The following is a 20,137-nucleotide window of genomic DNA, read 5'->3' as shown; positions in this document are numbered from 1 at the left end:
TCAATGTAAGAATATCGAACCCATCGATCCAACGCTCCAACATACGCTGACTGGTTTCAGAACCTCTCTGAGACGACATGGCGCAACGCGACGTCTCACCATCCCGTCGAACCTGGGCACTGGCGATGCGCTTACTCCGCGTGTTCGCCCCGATGGCAGCAGGCCGGGAGATGAACGCTCATTCGTCTTCGCTAAATGATGGTCTTTGAATCAAAATATTTTACGTGGCTCTTACTGAACTGCGATGCCGGAGCGAATTGGCGTCAGTCGAAGGGTTACATGACAATTGGCCCTGCAACTGGTTCTCCCGAAGTTTAAACGCACCAACGCACAGAAAAAATATAGACTTCCATCATACCGCGAGCCGAAGTTTCAGTGCACTGATCACATATTACGGCTTTGTCTACACTACCGCAGTACCAATGAGCGCAACAATGGCTGTGCTTAAGCGACTATGTGACTCATGGAAGTAAAGTCATTCATCATCCTTCTTACTCGCTTTTGTGTTCCTTTTTGCAAACAAATATTGTGACAATGCGCTACTGAAACATGATTGCACCATTACATACACTCTGAAGCGTTAAGTGGATGCCTACACTGTAGACAGGCACTCGTTTAAGAAGGTTTTCAAAGTGTAATAGCATATCTCATAATAAGATGATGCTTTTAGAGCGCAATGTCCCTGAATTTCATTAAAGTGCAATAGAATGGAAAGTAGGGGTAGTATAACGATATGGCTGTGAGCAGATAATTAAAATGGCGATTGTAGAGCATCCGATGAACCGTTATTGGTTCACTGCATTAATTTAAATGGGGAGATATGCAATGAAGCAAGACTTAATCATTTTGTAAATGAGTCGAGAGCCATATTTTGAGCAATATACGCGGAGGAAAGGTAAGCTAGCCACTTTCCTAAATGGTCCACGCCATAAAAATTGGCGAAAAGAAGGTGAGTACAAAAAGGAAGGACAAGGGTGCTGTCTAATTTTTTTTTTTGTCAAGAACATATGAATGACACTATGCAGTTAGTATACGTCCATTTATAGGTACATGTTGGCTACTTACACATGTAAGACGTCGTATATTAGACGCGGGCGCCAAGAAAAAAACAAAGGAAGAAACAAGAATACAGGTGTATTGAGTTCTCAGTATGCATTACGATTAAAATTCGCATCTGTAGCCTCCAGGCAAAGATTTTATGCATATAATCCTGTGCAGCCGGGCACGAAGTGAACATGTCGCTCATTTATTCGCAACTGCTGAGTTAGTGTTGTGTCACTGCGAGTTATTGACGGATGTACATGTCCAGTAATTAGTATCTCAGAGATTTACTGATTGTGCCACTGATTATAGCCAACGGACCTTGATGTCAGCCCAAGCTGTGTTGACCAAGCCTGCCTAAGTCTATACAGGAAATGGGGTAATTATCTACGCAGGTACAGCACCTTATTTCTGTATGTTAACGCTGTTACCATCAAAGTCAGAGACAAATTTATTATTTCTTTATGTGGTGGCATTTCACGTAGCGTCGTACAAAAAAGACGCTCCCGTATTCACGGATTGAGCCCGTCCTTTGCTCAACCATTCTGCTATTTGAAATCATTTAGCCATATATTTTAATACAGCACTGACGTTACGACTTTTAAAACAGTCTTAGCTTGACTGCTGCATCTTTCACGGGCCTAGCGCTCTTGTATGAATTCTTCGCCCCTAGGGAATAAACGTTAAAGTGCATTAACAGCTCAAGTAAAAGACCAAGGCAGCACAAAAAGCAGGACCGGGCGCTGGCATCTTCCTACTGAATCTTTTTAAAACTGACAGAATAGAAGCTTGAAAAGCCCCATACAAGAAATGCATAATATAACAAGCACATCCAGCAAGCAAACTCACACAAATGAAATCTCATTCTACGCTACACGAATTACACGTGTAATATACAAAGATTAGAGCTCCTGATAAGAAAACTGATGGAACCGTCACTCAGAAAAAGAAATACAGTGAAACAGTGAAAAGAAATGTGGGAAGTCAGCTTTCCTCTTGTTCCGTTCTTTGTCCAGGCCTTTCACTCGCAATGTTAATTTGTTACAGTGAGTTATCCACTAGCCAAAGCCAGCAGCTTCTTTAAATATTAACTAGAAAAACAGATTAGACCAACCGGATATTCAACCTGAACATCGACGAAGGGTTCCCTTCACTCTCAATATCACGCGTAAATTTGCGCAACACCTAATAAGTCGCGCAGCTACGCTGACAGGATAACGCGTCCTAACAATACTGATAAGCACCGGAAGAACGCAACTTTTCTGCGCCGAATTAGCAGAAAATGGCCAAGCTTCCCCTTCCCACCAGTCACTCAGGGACACTGCATAGTTACGTGTCCCAGAGAGGTCTTGATTGCCGCATAGTAATTGGGAAAATGGGTCGCGGCGGGAACGACCGCCACTGATTACCGCCTTGGTGACGCTGTTTAAATGCGGCTTCCGAGGCTATCCTCTTGGCAAGATTAGGTGCACCACAATACAGAGTGACCGATGTGGTGGGCGTAATCAACTGCTATTGCTCTTCTTCATTAGGTCTTCTTTTTCTCCCTCTCTTGGGAACAATAAAGCCGCAACAAAAGTTATCGTCATCTGGGAAGAGGAAGAAAAGGAAGTATAGCATTGTTTCCTTCTCCTCTCTTCATTTTGTGATGCTCACTTGAGTAGTGTGTTCCTGGTGAACAACGCTGCAAGTGCATCAGACCTGTTATCCGCGCTAAGGAGCCAAATTCGCTAGAGGAAAGAAAGGGGAAAAGACAGCAGAAAAAAGAAGTCTTTACGGCGATTCAAACGAGCTCAGCGACCTGTTCAGAGAGAAATGGGGATAGAGTGAAAGGAACTTAGTACGAATAAATGTCCGGCTATTGGCAACCCTGTGCCAGGAAAAAAGTATATGCAGAATCCGGTATTTCACGAGCGGCAACCACCATCCCATTATGAAGCAAGCCGCACTTGGAGACTTGGGATCAGTTTTGACCGCCTGTGGTTCTTGAACGTGCACCTAAATATACATGCGCATAGCGTTCTACAGCGAAGCTTTATGTGGCTAGCCGATTTCTCCATCCATCCGTCTGTCATCTGTACGCCGAAAACTCCTGCGGCGAAACCTCATGCGCATGCGCAGAAGAAAAAAGAAAGAGAGGCGCGCGATTAGCTGCGCCATTAGTGACGTCGTTGCTCTCCGTCGCAGGCGGGTGCGCGCGCAGCAATTTCTGTTCGGCTCCGAAATCGGTAGGCCACGTATCAGACGTACTCCTGAGGAGCTGGCAGCTTTTGATCAGGAACGCGATGATCAGAACGGGGAACGAGCTCATCTACGCAGTGCTGATGCTGCAGCCCGGGCACAAGAACAGGCTTGTGCAGCCGAGCACAAGCAGCAACTGCGTACCAAGGATCCGGCAGCTTAGCAAGGCCATCGTTTAATGAACCGTCGGGATTAACCCAGTGATAAACACCGGTGCCGCTTGGTTTAGCTTCGATGGTTAACCATCTGTACGGAGTGCTTGGGCGGTAATTTTTTATTGCACCGTGCGCGTAATGCGGTCGCCGAGGCTGGATCGAACACGCAACTTCGAGCTCAGCATTGCACTGCCATATTCACTAAGCTTCCGCGGCGAGTCTCTGTGCGAGAAGGAAAAGCGCCGAAGAGGCGAACAGGCAAGAAATAACGGAGTGTTTCAACAGGATGAAAAAAAGTCGTCATTTTGCCCAACAGCTCAATCATCGATTGTGATAGCAAATTAGTGGAGAGCTACACGAAGAAATGATAGTAGTTTTATCGGCCGTATAAACTTGCAAGCTAGGTATACTACCTAAATAAAGGGACACTGAAATGGAGAATAATTTCTTCTGCATCAGTAAATTACCGTTCCAAAACACCAAAAACACCACTCTTACAACGATAAGACGTTTCGTAAGGCAGAAAAAGCGCAAGAACGAAATACGGGTGGCGACGCCTACTTAAATTCCCGCACCTGGGGGCTGTGACGTCCTGGATTTTGATGGCATCTTCTAAGGCCTACTAATTATATATAGCGGTACACATTCACTACACTGTGTTCTAAAGGAACCAAGTAATAAACATGGCAAGTTTCGGGAACCTTTAATCATCCAACGCGGCACAAATGCGAAAACATACTTTGGTATCCCTGGCGTCACGCTGACGTACCGGCGCTGGGGTTTCGGCGCGCAATTCAAATACTGATACTCGGACTTTCATTTTCTCATCTAATAATCAAACTATTTTTTTGAAATGACTTCCTGCAGGGTTTTCAAACAATGCTTCATTAGTCTAAACTGATTTATTGTTTCGCTTTAGTGTCCCTTTAAGCATGGTGTCATACGCGCGCAATCCGACATGAACACACCTCACTCGATGACCGCGGAGACTGTCAAAACGCTGCAGTGAGGAAACGCGGCTGCAGCAGCGAGCGAATTGATCGTCGTGCAGCCGCTCACATCAAGGGGAAGTCAAACAAAGACAGCGCAGTGCAGAATCTATACCCGTCGCAGATGGCTTTCAAAATAGAACAGCCCGGCTGGGCGCGCGCGGCCACCCGGAGTCGAACGCGTGTCCCCGCCGTGCCATCCTTCCGAAGCCTTGCGCGCAACGGAAGGCGTCGCGCTTCCTCCCCGCTTTCCGCCGTTGTGTGCGCGAGATTGAGCGGCGATCGCCGGCTCACCCTCGCACGCTTTCACTCGCGCATACGGCATACAGCGCGCGGGGACGACTTTATCGCCTTTGGACTTTATACGGAACCTCACGGCGACGGCGACGCCCACACCGATGCCACCGGCAGAAATGCGCCTGCAGTGTGCATATAATTGAATAATAGACACTGACTGCATATACGCGATGATTCGCACTGGCGCACCACTTAAGACCCTGGTCCCGTCGAATTTAACCTGTGCGGGCCTCGGTCACATCAAACGTTTGACCCAGTGGCTTTCGAAAGAATGCTCTTCTTAAGAATGAAAGGAAATATAAGCGACTGTTAGCACGATGCTTTTTCTTATGCAGACCCGGGGAGGTATTCTGTAGCAGCCCACTTAGACGACTGTCCGTTTCGGACGCTGCTGATTGGCTGGGGCCGCTCGTCTCCTCCTCACCCGTACAGCTACATCGAATCAGCAGCTGCCGAAATGGACAGTCCACTAGGTGGAATCGTACAGAATACCCCCCTGATGTATTGCGTAAATGTAAATTTTCGAAAGCTGCCTTATTATGGTCTCAGCGAGAGTTACTACATCGGAAAAAATGTATGAACGGTGCACCGCACAATAATATCAGCTGTGTCTTATGAACGTTTTGAAGGCTCTTGTACACCATTAAAATAAAGTAATCATCCCTTTGAATGTTAAAATTTAGTAAGACAGAAAGCTGCGTGGCTGATAAGTATATTCACGGAAGGTTAGGCCTAAAAAACAAGGGCGAAATAGGAAATAAAACGACAGTCAAAACGCCAGAGTCCATTTTCTTCATGTTGTCTTTGTTGTGCCTGTCATGTCCTTGATTCTGCGTCCATACTTCCAAAACCATAAATCCGAAAATTAGACGTCGAAACGCTCGCTCCCGCTTTTACCTAGTTCTCGTTTTGCTGATATCCTTGAACTTTCATTTCCCGCCTTCTCCGTGTTTTTCCTGAAGTTATATAAGATAGATTTGGCTAGGGAATAATATGCAAATGTTTATATTAAAATGTACTGCATCGCTTTACTTTTATGTCCCCTACCATGAGTGTTCGCGTTCTTTCTCCGCCGCGTAGATCAACACACTCGCGTTCAGCAAAAGACTACTTCGGATTCTCTGCTACTTCGCGAAAAATTTCTTAGGGCCTGCTGGCATGTCACAGAGGGGCAATGAGCTCACCAAGGAGGTTTTTCTTTAACCTCCTTGGAGCTCACCAAGCAGTAGCTGCAGCATCCTGCTTACTTTTATTTCGCTATTCACGTACACATGGAAGGCGAAAAAGACACGTTGCGTAGTTCGCCCGTGTTATTAACTTACGCTTCTACACTTTTCGAAAAAGAAAGAAAGATCCCTTACCACGACAGGAACCTTTAGAAGCCATAAAAACTTTAAAGAACAAAGGCGGGTGGTGAGGCTACCTTCCAGTTGCCGCTTTCCGTGACGCTGTCGATGTTGACGGCGGCTGCTGGTGGCTACCTAACCTTTCATCGGTAAAGATGGACTACGTTTGTATTATAGGGGAGCGAAATATTAAACTCGGACAGCGTCGGCCAACGAACGTCTGAAACACTAGAACGCGGCACGAATAAGAAAAAAAATGTATTTTCATATCTGTGACGTCACACTCACGAACAAGCTTCGACAATTGACTTTGGCGGTTATCTCCTCCTTGAGAGACAACCTCTTACGCAAACTACATAGAAAATGCTGTTTGGAAATAATGCTGATTCGAATAACGTACGTAAATTGGAGAGAACGCCGATTTGAATAACACACATGCATCAAAAACGCAAAAATCTGTTCTCCGCTGATATAAGAATACATAAGGGCCACGCATTTGTCAGAAAGACTTTGCACGAATCGGAACCTTTCTTAAAGGCTCAATGATATAGAACTGACATCAAACGAAATTGAATTTGTGACATAAAATTGTGGCGCTCCGGAAATAAAAATTACGAAACACCGAGCCGAAGGAACTAGGAATTTCGACAGCCTACGTAAAACTCTACACAGCGTTATTCACGAACAAAAGTGCTTGTGATAAAACCCCTGCGAAACACGTTCCAATATCCCATACACGGGTGCGAATAATTGCTCAATCGCTTGCACAAATCCTAGATCGATCGAAAGTTTTCGAACTTCCCAGACATCCGCATGCCCAGTTCGAAGTGACATAATTGGATGTGGTGGAAAAGCAAAATCTCTCGCAAGATGTCTCCCCAGAGGCCTGGGTGAAAAAGATAGCGTTAGGCTTAGAACAAGAATACTTCAAAGAAAGCAAAAAATTCCTCCATTCCGAACGTTTCCAGAACGAAGGAGCACTAGGGGCCTAAATCCCACCCGATCCGCCCAGTAATGCGGGATCTTATACCGAATTAACCGTTATATAAGCCGTACAATGTATCCCGTTAGGTAAACACTTATCACGTTTGGAATGTGGCAGACACGTTCTGCAATGTTCCCAGCTTTTGGAATTCTTTTTCTCATGATGTTAAAGGCATTGCGCTCGCTAGCATCAATTTAAGGCAGAATTCAGTCAGCACACTATTTCTTTATTTAGCATTAAAATTATAAGCCATGACAAATAAAACATTAAATTACGCACAGTACAAATATTTATGCGTATTCTAAAGAAATATGTTAATTGCTAGTTCCTAAAACATACGAATTGATAAGGTTGTTTAATATAGAAATGTTAAACTTATTGATGCATATATGTTAAATTTATGTAGGTTTTTCAGGCGCAAGGTAAAGTCATGTCGTGTTTGTTAATGCTCTAATGTGACGACTGCTAAAAATCAATTAGTACATTTCAAAAATGAACAAAAAATGTACATGCTTGCATATTACCTGCAATACTACCTGAAATGTACTCCATTCACTTAGTTCTTTAAATCTCAGCAGATTTTTTATATAAACAGAAATCCCTACAACAACTCAGTTAATCGTAGGGTTCTGATTATGTTGACAATGTGCGTACACTTAATAAACCATGATGACTGGAAATTATCAACCTGCACTAGCAAAAATAATCGTTTGAGATGGACTATTGCAGTTAGCAGTTCCAAATTTTATTTATAGCATAAGTAAGCAAGTTGGATAGCATGCGGGTTGGAGAAACTTGCGAATTACATGGCTTGAACAGCTAACGGTTGAAGAAATAGTTCTTCGTTTTACATCACTCCTCCATCGTATTGAAGCACAGTCGTCTTTTTTTTGTGTGTGTACAACCGATATACGTTACTGCCCACTCGATACCAAAACCTGTCCTTACCAAGCGTTATTGCATATACCGAATTCCGAAGCATATCGCAAATCGCACAAAAAACCATGACGTCATTCTACCGGATCGAACACCCCGAAAACTTATCTAAAGTACTTCGAATGTACGCAGAATGCTACAGCAGCACTTGTGCTGAGGAAATCTAGGCGAAATAGTAGTTTTTTTTTAGAATATACAGGAATTCTTAAAGATAGTCCATGTTCGAGGTGGATATCAAGTACACTATATATTGAAATGCATACTCAATCAAAGAGATGTCATTGATTAGGCTTTTGTTAAGTTACACTGAAGCACATATTGCACTCTACAAATAAAACAAAATATTCTGGAGTTGCACGAGCCAAAATCACGATCTCATTATGACGCACTTCGTAGCAGGGGACCCCGGTTTAACTTTGGCCCCGCTGGGGTTTCTTCAAAGTCCACCTAAATATACGTACAGCACTTTCTTCTTTTTTTGCATTTCACACCCATCGAAGTGTGACTACCGCAGTCGGGATCGAACCCACGACATCCAGACGAGTAGCACATCACAAAGCCACTTTGCGAATTTTAGCCGGCGAGTTCTCAAGGCTCTAAGGATTGCACCAGTTTCGCGATATCCATTTCCAAGGTGTGCGACGAAATACGTTGACGTTCCACTCGTTTTTTTATGATTCGATGCATACAACAGCGTTTAGGCAAAAAAATAAGCGGAACAACAGTGCATATATACCGCAAGTCTGACCTAGTACATCTCGAAACCAGCGTCATTCTTAGAATTCGGTCGAAATTAATGTGCCTGGCGAACTGACCGATTATAATTCGTAAATTGCACTATGTGCCGCAAAGTGATTCGTAGAAATTTTTATTGCTAATTATTCAATTATGAATGTGGATTTATTAAGGAAGTAATCTTTGTTTCTTTGAGCGAACTTATTTAAGGATAAGAAATGTGCTACCGGCCACAGGCAATTTGAAAACTTTTGTATAGTCTGGAAAAAAAAAGAAGCTCGTGGTATACTGGACGATGCCGGAAAACTTAGCAACGTATACTTGCGACGTCACAAAGTTGATTTTTGGAGAAGTTAACGGCAGCAAGATTGCGCACGTGCCTATTGCAGGCGCTGGTCATCGTGCATCAAAGGACTCCACAGGTACCCGCTATAACCTAGAAAACACGGTAGCTTCCCATTGCGAAACGATTAGGATTTGGTCGATCGTATACGCAGAGCTGTAAACGGCTCGCTATACAGACACACAGGTACAGATGAAAGCCGGACTTACCGGCAGGGAAAACATCGAGGCTGTTGCACCAGAAACGGATATAAGCAGGACTAAAACAGGTTAGGGCGGTCGTAGCCACAGGTATTAGGGAATGGTGTAATTTAACCACGGTCTCCTAGACACCGCAGTGCCTTCCTTCAGCCAGAAACTAAAGCAACGGATGGAATTCAGTCTGCCCTGCATAAATATAGGAGCTCTCGAACACGCATTCAGTAAAGCTCAGTAAAGCTTATTCTATTCCTGAGCAAAGTTCAGTAAAGCTTATTCTATTCGTGAGCATTAGGAGTCTTAAAGAAGGAAAAAAATTCAAGCAAGTCGGAAAACTTCAGGGGAGTCGGCAAACGTGAAACAACGTCTGAAAACATCAAGCAAGTCTGCAAACCTCAAGCAAATCTGAAAACGACTAGCAAGTTTGCCAACTTCTAGCAAATCTGAGAACTTATAGCAAATCAGAAAACTTCTAGCAAATCTGAAAACGCCAAGCAGATCTGAAAACGTCAAGCAAATCTGAAAATGTGAAGCAAGTCTGAATACAAGTCTGAAAACGTCAAGCAAATCTCCAAACATCCAGCAAGCCTGCAAACGTCAGGGAAAAAGCTTCACTGACATCGAACTGTGAGAATCGATGTAAGCGAAGCTCTGTATGCTGTCTGCTTTGATTGACGTAGCATAAGTGTCAAACTTTAACGCAATTATGGGGCTGTACGTAATACAATTAATGGTATAACTGTATGTACACATTGCATACATAGATTCGCGGTCTGCACCACGCTTCGCTGCGGATCGAAGACGCTCCTGTTCCGCGCAACACGTCCTTCAGGCATCGGTGTCCTCGACGCTGAGTGCACACTTTGGGGCCATATTGCTGGCCCGTGCTTACGTGTTCCTTCCGCATGCGTTGACGCTGTTGAGAGCCCAGCTCCAAGCGCCCTCTTCAGGCTATGGACGATGGCAATGTTTACACTATCACAGCCCAGCACCTGCATTTTTGTCCCATAGGAAAGCAAGCACAGCATGTGCCATGCGCACATATTGTGAAACGCTGCTACTGCGGCACCTGCTGGGATGGATGGATGTTAGGAGCGTCCCCTTTGGAACGGGGCGGTGGGTTGCGCCACCAAGCTCTTGCTATTATACTGCCTTATGCCCTGCCTAGGTTAAACAATAAAAAAGAGAAAAAAAAGCTACACCACCGAAATTTTCTGATCCCCTATTTCGAACTGTGCTTTGGTACGTCTCCGTTTTTTGTCGTTTCCCTACTTTTCTTCCACCAATCCTCTAATCGCCTCTTACTAATGCCTATTGCGGACATGTTTACTTTCCCACTGCTCTCGCTGAACCCAAGTGCTTCAAGGAGACCAGTGGCGCCTAAATCGACCGCTGGGTAGACGTCTTCACATTCTAATTAAACAAGCTCCATAGTCTCCCTAGCTATACCGCAGCAAGCACATGCTTCTTCTTCCGTCTTATATCTCGCTTTATAGGTGCGTGTTCTAAGGCATCCTCATCTCGCTTCAAAAAGTAATGAGCTTCCTTTTGAGTTATCATAAATTGTTTCTTTCCTGATTTCGGTTTTTCTCCTAAGTAGTTACTCATGGTAGCCTTTTTTTTTTCAGTGCCGCCACCCATGAGATTATTTCGGCCTCTCTGACTTTCCGCTTGACCTTCTTTGTTGCTGTGTTGCCCACCCTACAGGCCACGTACATGCTGGTAAGCTTCCTAGTTCTTTTCCTCCACTGTGAATCAATGTTTTTCCTGTACAGATACCTGAACACTCTCCCGGCCCATTTAATTTCTTCCATATTCCTCAGCCGTTCTTCATACTGAATTTTACTGCGAGTTTCCCCCACTTCAAAACTAGTCCGCCCATATCACCCTGCACAGCTTCATTTGTAGTGTTCCCGTGAGCGCCCAATGCCAGGCGACTCACAGAACTTTGGTTCCCGTCGAGTCCTGATTGTACCCCTGATTTAAAAGAAACAACCGCATTTCCGAAAGCAGGCTCTTCGGGATGCGCGGAGGCGAGCGCCATCTGGTGGTGTTGCAAGAAACCCAACGGCGTGCGCGAGCCAGACCACAGCAGCAGCATACCGAAAGTCGGGAGAAGAGGCTAAGAAAGCTTCCCTTTAAAGGTGTGTGTGAAATGCGGGAAGCCGGACACGTGACAGAGGTGTATGTAATATATATATATATATATATATATATATATATATATGTGTGTGTGTGTGTGTGTGTGTGTGTAAAATTATTATTGTGAAGTGATGGCATGATGAGCGACATCGGAGCCAGCTGTGGAAGACGACGACGGTCGCACGAGCAGTGAGCAGTGGTGCGAGGCGAGGCTGGCAAGAAATGGGGCCTGCTGGCGTGGACTGCGAGGTCACGTGGTTCCCGTCCTCTCTCTCTCTCCATATATATATATATATATATATAGTGGTCTGTTAAGACCACCGTTACAGTTCGCTCCGCGAAGAGGCAGGACTGCAAGTGCAAGAGACAGCTCCTGAACAAATATTTTAAAAAGTGGCGAAGGCGGTTTAAATCACGAATAGGGAACCGCAATGAGGTGCAACGTATTGCTTACGCATTTTTCAGGCATGTCCAGCAAAATACCACTGAACTTTCCTTGCTTGATCTCTGCTTGACAAGTTAAAATGTAAAGATACAGGGCCCAAGGTAAATATAACATCTCTGTAGTACACGGCCATTCTCACTAAAAGTTGTCTGTTTATTAGACTTTGTGACTGTGAAATCGGTAATTGAAGTACATCACCCACAGTGCGCCACTAAAGTCGTCTAGACGTTTTCATCGGGCGAGGAGGAAAGGGCACGTCGAGCCTCTCATCATTTCTGGCTTGTGCGAGCCGGGGCCGCGCTGCTTGAATGTGTTTGCAGTCGCGTAAAAAAATAAATTATCGGGTTTTACGTGCCAAAACCACTTTCTCATTACGAGGCACGCCGTAGTGGAGGACTCCGGAAATTCAGACCACCTGGGGTTCTTTAACGTGCACCTAAATCGAAGTACACGGGTGTTTTCGCATTTCGCCGCCATCGAAATGCGGCCGCCGTGGCCGGGATTCGATCCCGCGACCTCGTGCTCAGCAGCTCAACACCATAGCCACTAAGCAACCACGGCGGGTTTGCAGTCGCGTGGCACAGAACAATTTGCTGGTGTTTTAGCTCGTTCTCCGTGAAATTTACGTGACGTCAGTTCATACAAGGGCGTCGGGGAACCACCGTGTAGCCTTTCGACGCAGCGGTAACTACAGCATGAGAAAGTTTCTCTTGGGTGCGCAAACAAGCGACGTGCATTACAATCGCGGTGTGTGTGCATACGTGTTGTGAACTATTCTGGCTGTATCGGTTTTTCGCTCGACGAAGAGGAGCGGGGTCTGTGAATCGCCAATGTGAATGAATTGGCAAATCTTCGCACTACCTGCTCACTTGGCGTGGGAACTCAAACATAAACGTGCAAGCTCGTGCACGTCCAACCCAATTCAACCCCGAAACCTTAAAGCGCCAATCGTTGCAACATATTTGAGTAAGCCACCGGAATCGTTATCACGCATTTCAAGCCTAGTACGCGGGACATAATTATGCGCTCTCTACGCTAGTCTCCTGTCAGGACGGTGGCGTTACTCAACACTGCCATCACTGTGGTTGGTAAACCGGCAAGATACATATAAGCTTTCTGTTTCGGCTTTGCCTGCTTGCACTGCGAAGCAGTAAAATCCGAAGGGGATCAAATAAAAAGAATCCATCAGCTATGTGTGAGGACACAATTTCCGTAAGGCGGTTGAGTGCGTCGTAAAAAAAACGGGTTCTCGTCCTTTCCTTTGGCGAGATGGAAAAATAAAAAAAGAAAACGTGCTAACGCCACAATCAGATCTCGCATGCTAATACCACATGTTTGGAAAATGCACTATGCAGAATAAACAGATCTATAACCAAGCACCTGCCAGTGCCTCGGACGCTCGCGCAGTCTGCAGACGGTCACTCGACCACTGGACAAGTGTAATTCACACTGTACTGTACGCTGTCATTACTAACTAAAGCAATATTATATGCGGGCGTAAATCTTGTACAACAAACAAGGTAGTCGCGAAACGTATCTACAGATAACAATGTTGATTCCGTAGCAGAGCAGTACCCACGCTGTTGGGGCCGTCATATGTTCCGGAACTATTCATTGCTCCTAAACCACAGCGAAGAACTACAGTGAGGATGTTGCAGTAACGTAACATTATAGTAAAGCTAATTTTCAGAAATACAAAACAAACCTCCGAGGCTGACAGTAGGCTCGAGCACGCGCGCACACATCGCTACTGGGTGCTCGGTCAGGCTCAACGCCGTAGAAATTGCGCCCATGCTGGCGTAACTCATTTCAGTCCGTCTCACGGGACAGTCCCACGTAGAAGACGTCCATGTCATACTAACTAGACTACGCATCATCATTATCATCAGCCTGGTTACGCCCACTGCAGGGCAAAGGCCTCTCCCATACTTCTCCAACAGCCCCGGTCATGTACTAATTGTGGCCAGGCCGTCCCTGCAAACTTCTTAATCTCATCCGCCCACCTAATTTTCTGCCGCCCCCAGACTACGCATGCGCGATGACAACCCCCAGAAACAGCCACTGAGCCTATACCTGACATACAACACGGAGTGCTCGTGCAAGCCAGCATCCCCACTGCCCACAGATGGCGCCAATGCACACGCAATATGGCCGCGCCCATGAAAGCAACGAGAAAAACCACCACGGACCAAAGTTATGTGCTCAACGGGTTTCGACGTTTCGGACTTCATCGAATCCACGCCCCATCGGTTATTGCGAATGAAAAGAACTGAAACAAAGGCACTGCCTGGAATACTTGATTGTTCATACAGCAGAAAACAGGCTGAATCGGAGCGACGGCGTACTCCCCTTCCTGCCTAAGCAAGATGTTTGAACAGATCATTGCAACCAACTTTCAGTGCGTTTCGAGCCTCTTAAATTAGTGAACAAGGCTTCTGTGAGGAAGCTGGAACGACTTACCCCTTTGACCACACTACGTTGGTCGGCATTCTCTTTTTACTTTTTCTTGCTACCAGCTGTGACTACACCGGGCAAAAAAAAAATCCTGGACACGACATGCGAATAATTACCGCTTGAGAAAAACCTAACGCCTCTCATGCATACCACATTCAGATTTCTATACAATATCGAAAATGCTGCGTGATCTGATTTCTCATCTGTATTCTCCATCTCAGAGGACGCCTAAAGAAAGATTATAAACACTATCGAAGAAATATATTCAAAATACAGAACAGCCCCGCACTCCTAAATATTGCCGATGTAGCAGACTGCGAGAAAATATAATGCCGTGTGCACTTATGACCCATCTGCCATTAGTGTGAAGCTATCATATGAAGCACACGTGCTCGACAAGCCGTGTGTATAGAGTGTGGGCTGGCTTGGGCCGGTTGGTAGACACTTGGGTGAAGAAACAGTGCTATTGAACAGGAGACAAAACAATGGAAACAGCGCTCCTGCCTGTAGTCTTATCTTGTGCCGTTCAATAGCGCCGATTTCATCGCACAAGTTTATCATGAGACATAGCACTTAACATTTAAGCGTTGGAACAATAAAAAATATAGTTAAACGTTCAAAACCACGGCATTTACTGTACCTCCAACGCACGTTTACAAACTTTTTACTAGTTGATGATTAATGGGTTTTCATGGCGCGAGGGCCTGTTCTGTGCCAAAGAGCGCCGAACTACTTATTTAGCAAGATACGTGATCCGTGCAAGTGACTGGAGTTTTAGTAATTCTATTATGTCGTCTTGGTCGCTGCCTATTCTGCCTTATGTGACAATTTCATGTAACATATAGATAAGCTATAGTTCATTTATTACACCAGATTAACAGTTATGCGCTACGTGGCCGTGCACGTACGTGCAGACAGAATGGTATAGAGATATGTCAGTAGATTGATTACTTATCTCAACGCACAGGTGCCCACCAGTACTAGCCGCCTTTCCTCAAGATACGGGCAAAAAAACACTTGTAACTTCGCTGCTGTTCCGCAAGTTTGCTGCCGCTGTTAACCGTTTTGTTGCAAGTTGCTCTAAACTCTAGAGTTTTACGTGCTGAAAACAAGATGTGATTATGAGGCATGCCATAGTGGGGAAATCTGCATTAATTTTGACCACCTGGAGTTCTTCAACGTGCACCAAATGTACGGTACTTGCCGCTTTTGCATTTCGTGCCCATCGAAATGCGGCCTCCGCGGTAACGGAGAGCCAAGCAGCGCCAACGCCGAAGCCACTAGACCACCAAAGCGGGTCGTTACCTTTTACGTGAGTCTCATTAGTGAAGGTTACTACTCTGTATAGTAAAGTTACTGCCGCTACCGTTCCTACTTGCATTTACTACCTATGTATAGTCAATGTTTTGACAAACAATTAATATCTTAAAGTAACTACGATACATTTTCTAAAAGTCAATGATGAAATTTAACGTCTCCAAACGATACGGAGCCTACGAGAGATGTCGAAGTGAAAATGATTGGTTTTGACCAGTTGGCAGCCTTTCTAGAAATTCACCCCTACAATACGTCCACTCTTTCGTTACACCCCTCTCGGAACTGTCTCACTCCTACGACACCCCCTCCTCCCCCTTCCCAAGCTTCCCCAGCAGCCCTGCACTGGGCGTAAGAACGCCATTGCCAACAGTGATGAGCCTCCTTACAAGACACATCGCACCGCCAACACTGCATTCTGACCTCTTTTATTCAGTAAATAAATAAGAGTTCTGACATTTCCAAACGAAGTTTTCTTTCCTTGTTTTAGGCACAGCAGGGAGACACCTCGGGTGGGCTGCAATGTGCACTTCGACACGCCCTTGGTAAAAGCTCAGAGCGCCACGCTGAAAGGCTGCAGAATCTGACGCTGAATCTGCGCTCATGTCTGAGAGTTCAAGCGTACTGCTACTGCTCTATCCTTACTGCTACACCATCTCCGTCACCTGTGAGCACGTGCGAAAATAGCCAACTCACAACGGATGTGCTTTCGCAGTACGGCTTAAGCACTTACAAAATTATTTGCTAAGTTTCCGAGACGTAAGGTACACCGTTGTGCTATAAAACGCTCTACCGTTAATCTTTGGGCGGTATACCGCTCTACATTTAGAGCGATATACCTCGGCAATGTATCGCGCAAGTGTGCAGGCGGCGGCTAATACGCGCTGCGCATGCAGCTATGGCGGCTTAGTTAATAAGCATGCAAGCTCTGCCGCTTTACCATGGAAGTATCAGATAACCGTGGAGCGAAATGCCACCCTACCGTTAGCCCTAGCATCTCGGAAAAAAAAGCTTATAAATCTGCACGTAATCCGCGATGCTCATGCACCTGCTGTGGCTTAGCCATTGTTCACGCAGTAAAACTGACAGGTGGCGAACATGGTATTGTGGTAACGGCAGAATGGCAGCGATAAAAAACGAACTCTGTTGATGCGATGTGACGCGGTTGCGTTGTTTACACAGCAGGCTCAGTGAAGAAGCAGATCAGAATTTAAGATTGGGTGCGCTGTTTTGCGCAGTCGTTAAGGGTCTCGAGCACGGCGGTCAAGATCTTGCGCTCCAGCAATCTCAGCTGCGACGCCATCTTGAGCCGGGCATTAGATCCTTTGTCATTGACGATGCTTTCGTACTCCTGCAAGCATAGAAGGGATATTTAAATGGCGCGTCCAGAAAGTCACTGTATGCACTCGTGTGAAATTTGCCAATCATTTGTTTTATTATCGAATGCTCAATCACTGACTTAGGTATAGCATTTCTACGTGTGCTTCATTCTTCCCTGTGAGCGAGGTTCTTTTAGGCGAAGCATTCTTTTATTCGCATTCGTCACTTTGCGGAAGGTAGCTAGATAGGAATGTTCCTGTCTCGCGTCGATTTAATAAAAAGATGAAATAATGTGTGAGCGACAGTAGACTCGAACCTATGCCGTCGACCACAGCAGCCCTGTGCTCTACCTATAAGGCAACGATGGCTTTTTTTCAGGGTATTTATAACGAATATAAAACATACATGCGTAAGCTATCTATATCACGGTCAAAACAGTCATAGCCGCATACGTAATTCATTGGTTCCAAAGCCCGCCAACCAGATCTTGAAACGCTTGGCACGTGCGCTGCATTGCAACTTTTTCGTCTTCTGTCGTTGTGATAGGTCGCGCTCCGAGGAGCCGTTACCTGCACAATCTCCGCGACCGGTCCACTTTCCTCGCTACTTTCCGCGTAGCACGCCGTGCAGAAATTGTGCTACGTTGTGCCGACTTCATGATTGCCCAGGTTAATCACGCTTTAACATTTCTTCGCTGGCGTACAAATGTCATCATCGTTCTGCCACAGGCACAGGTACGCACAGCAAATGTACGCACAGGCACGTGACACAGGCACAGGTACGCACGACTGTACAACGCATAATCGCTGAAACGACATCGCAATTCCTGTTTCTCTGGTTTGCGCTCGCACGCTATCAATCTAGAAGCCAACAATTTCCACGTCGTAAGCTCGCGCTAACGGTCGGCGCGGAAATCATGCCGTTGTCGCAACGCGATCGTCTTCAACGTCGTCATCGTCACCTCGCTGTCGTCAAAGATATCTACGCTCGCCACCCACACACACAACTACAGAATTTTCAAACAAACAAAAAAAAAAACACGACGGCCCAACTGGCCCATGTCACTGCGCAACTCCAAACAATGCTAGATAGCCGGGTACCTCCAAAATGTTTCGTATAAAATCGATTCCTACAGTGCGTAGGATCTGCACAAGTGTTTTCGTTGCGCTTTTTTCATAGTGAGTATTCGAATCCACTGATAAGTCCAGGTATATCGTGATTTCTGACATACGTAGAGTACGGTGGGCTATTCTTAATGCATGCTACGCTTAATACAGGGCAGCGTAAGGTGGTACCAGCGGCCCGTGATAGTCGATCGCCGTGATAGAGAGATAACAAGAGAAATAAAAATATTTATTCCTTGTGATGTTGGGTCCACATAATGCATATATGCAGTTAAAGGTGATTGTGAAGATGCCAGGGCGGAAGCGCACGGTGTGGCCCCTGAAATGTACAGAACGTGGTAAACTGGCCGAGGTGAGAGCGCCATCTCAGTGTCAGAAAGATATGCTGAAAAACCACGGAGATTGATCTCCCGAAACTCACAGCGGTGATGGGACGTCCCCACGGCGGTGGCCGATCGTAGAATGTATTTATGGAACAGAAATATAGACAACAATGGTTACATTGATAACTTCTGTTAGCAGCATGCATTTACCTTCTTCAATTTTGGAAACAACATTGCTGTTCTTTTCTTTGCGATTCGACGACAGCAACTCGCTGTTCAATGACGTTCATGCCGCAAAATAATTCTTGCCCATTTTGTTTTACAGCTTATCATTTAAGAAAGAGAAGAAGAAGTACGCGACGTGTGCCCTGACTTGGAAGGCTCAGGTTTCCTAGCAAACCAACCGTTAATGTTCACTGTGGGAGAGGATCTCGCAAATTCTGGCTAGTTGAGGCATTCCAAGCATTCGCGGACAACTGCTGACGTCGCACTCGCCGGCTCGTTAGTTGAAGCTACGTGACAGGAAAACATCGATTCTGCCAGTTAGAAACACCAGTGCCCTGACACGGAAGCGACACGAAACACGTCCACGCTGCCAAACCTAGGCACTTCTTTTCTACAGTTTAAATAAAGAAATAATATGAATAATAAAGCACGCCAAAACAGGGCGCTCCCAACCACCGCATTGTGAATAAAGTTTTCTGGAATCCCTATGGGCGCGCTGCCGCATGAATGTAAATAGGAAGCTGCTTGGGAACAACTTCGAAGGAATCCTTAAATCTCGCAACCAGTTGGCCAAAGTGATGGGTTTTGTAAAGCCAACAAAGCTATGCTGTATGCGGCCATGTCTGATTGCATTCTGATTGCTTATTCCCAATTCTAGAGAGCCGAGTCAGCGAGTGTGGGCCTCTCGAGGGAGCAACACGATTTTCTTTTTGTTTGTTTCTCCTCTAACCTTGTACCCAAAACACAAAACCCCCATCATCTATAATGCTCAGCCCACGTGTTCTTTATTGTCCGCCTCAGTCGACGCCTCGTAACTAGCATAAGGCATGTACCCTCTGATTTACCATGACATGCTACTAAACCGAAATTTCCATTGCCAAACCCAGCATGACGAAAGCAGTGGCGTCGAAATCACCGTGGCTTACCTAGGACCGCTCCCATTAGATTCTAGGGCAGTCGGGCCAGTTAGCAAGACGTCATGGATCGGAGTGCACATGCCTTGTGTTATCTAGGAGGCGTTGCCAGAGTTCCAATGAGAAGAGCCTACACCGAGTAGTTTATGGCGCATGGGAAGGAAGCAGCTTTCGTTCTTGTTTTTTTCTTCTACTTTTCAACGCGATGCAGTAAAGCAGCACCCGAGCCGACCGCATATCGATGCTCTTCGATCCATTTCTTAGCTCGTGGGATATTCCTCGTCCGTTCGAAGTTCGAACTCCTTGAACCTTAGCGTAACGTATTGTGTAGTGGTCTCAACAAGCTTACGAACGTTGCTAACTTTATATATGCCCGCCCCCTCCAGGCAGAATCCCTCTGAACAGCGTTAAAAAACACCTCAGAGAGATAACTACATAATTTGTCATAAGTGCTTGCTGTATGCGTCGTAAAAAAAACGAACAATGTACAGAATCCCGGCACTGCGGGAATCTGTTACCAGAATCGCTGTCCATTATTGTTTGGGATTTCTGAAAAAGATACCAGGTGGACCAACGTGTTTTTGTTAACTGAGTAGTTCTGCATGTGTGTG

At 45.6% G+C, this 20,137-nt stretch overlaps 1 protein-coding gene across 1 annotated transcript in view; it reads right to left on the bottom strand.

Moving 5' to 3' along the window:
• Window positions 1-16,032: 16,032 nt before the first annotated feature.
• Window positions 16,033-20,137, bottom strand: part of Setd3 (SET domain containing 3) — a 102,531-nt gene continuing 98,426 nt past the window's right edge. The window contains exon 15 of the mRNA XM_075675646.1: window positions 16,033-16,971. Within this exon, the coding sequence (XP_075531761.1) occupies window positions 16,831-16,971 (141 nt within the window). The 3' untranslated portion in view covers window positions 16,033-16,830. The remainder of the gene's footprint in view (window positions 16,972-20,137) is intronic.

This window comes from Dermacentor variabilis, chromosome 11 (assembly GCF_050947875.1).
Source record: "Dermacentor variabilis isolate Ectoservices chromosome 11, ASM5094787v1, whole genome shotgun sequence".
Lineage (NCBI taxonomy): Eukaryota > Metazoa > Arthropoda > Arachnida > Ixodida > Ixodidae > Dermacentor > Dermacentor variabilis.
Note: the sequence above shows the minus strand (reverse complement) of the source record. Positions and strands in the feature narration are given on the sequence as shown.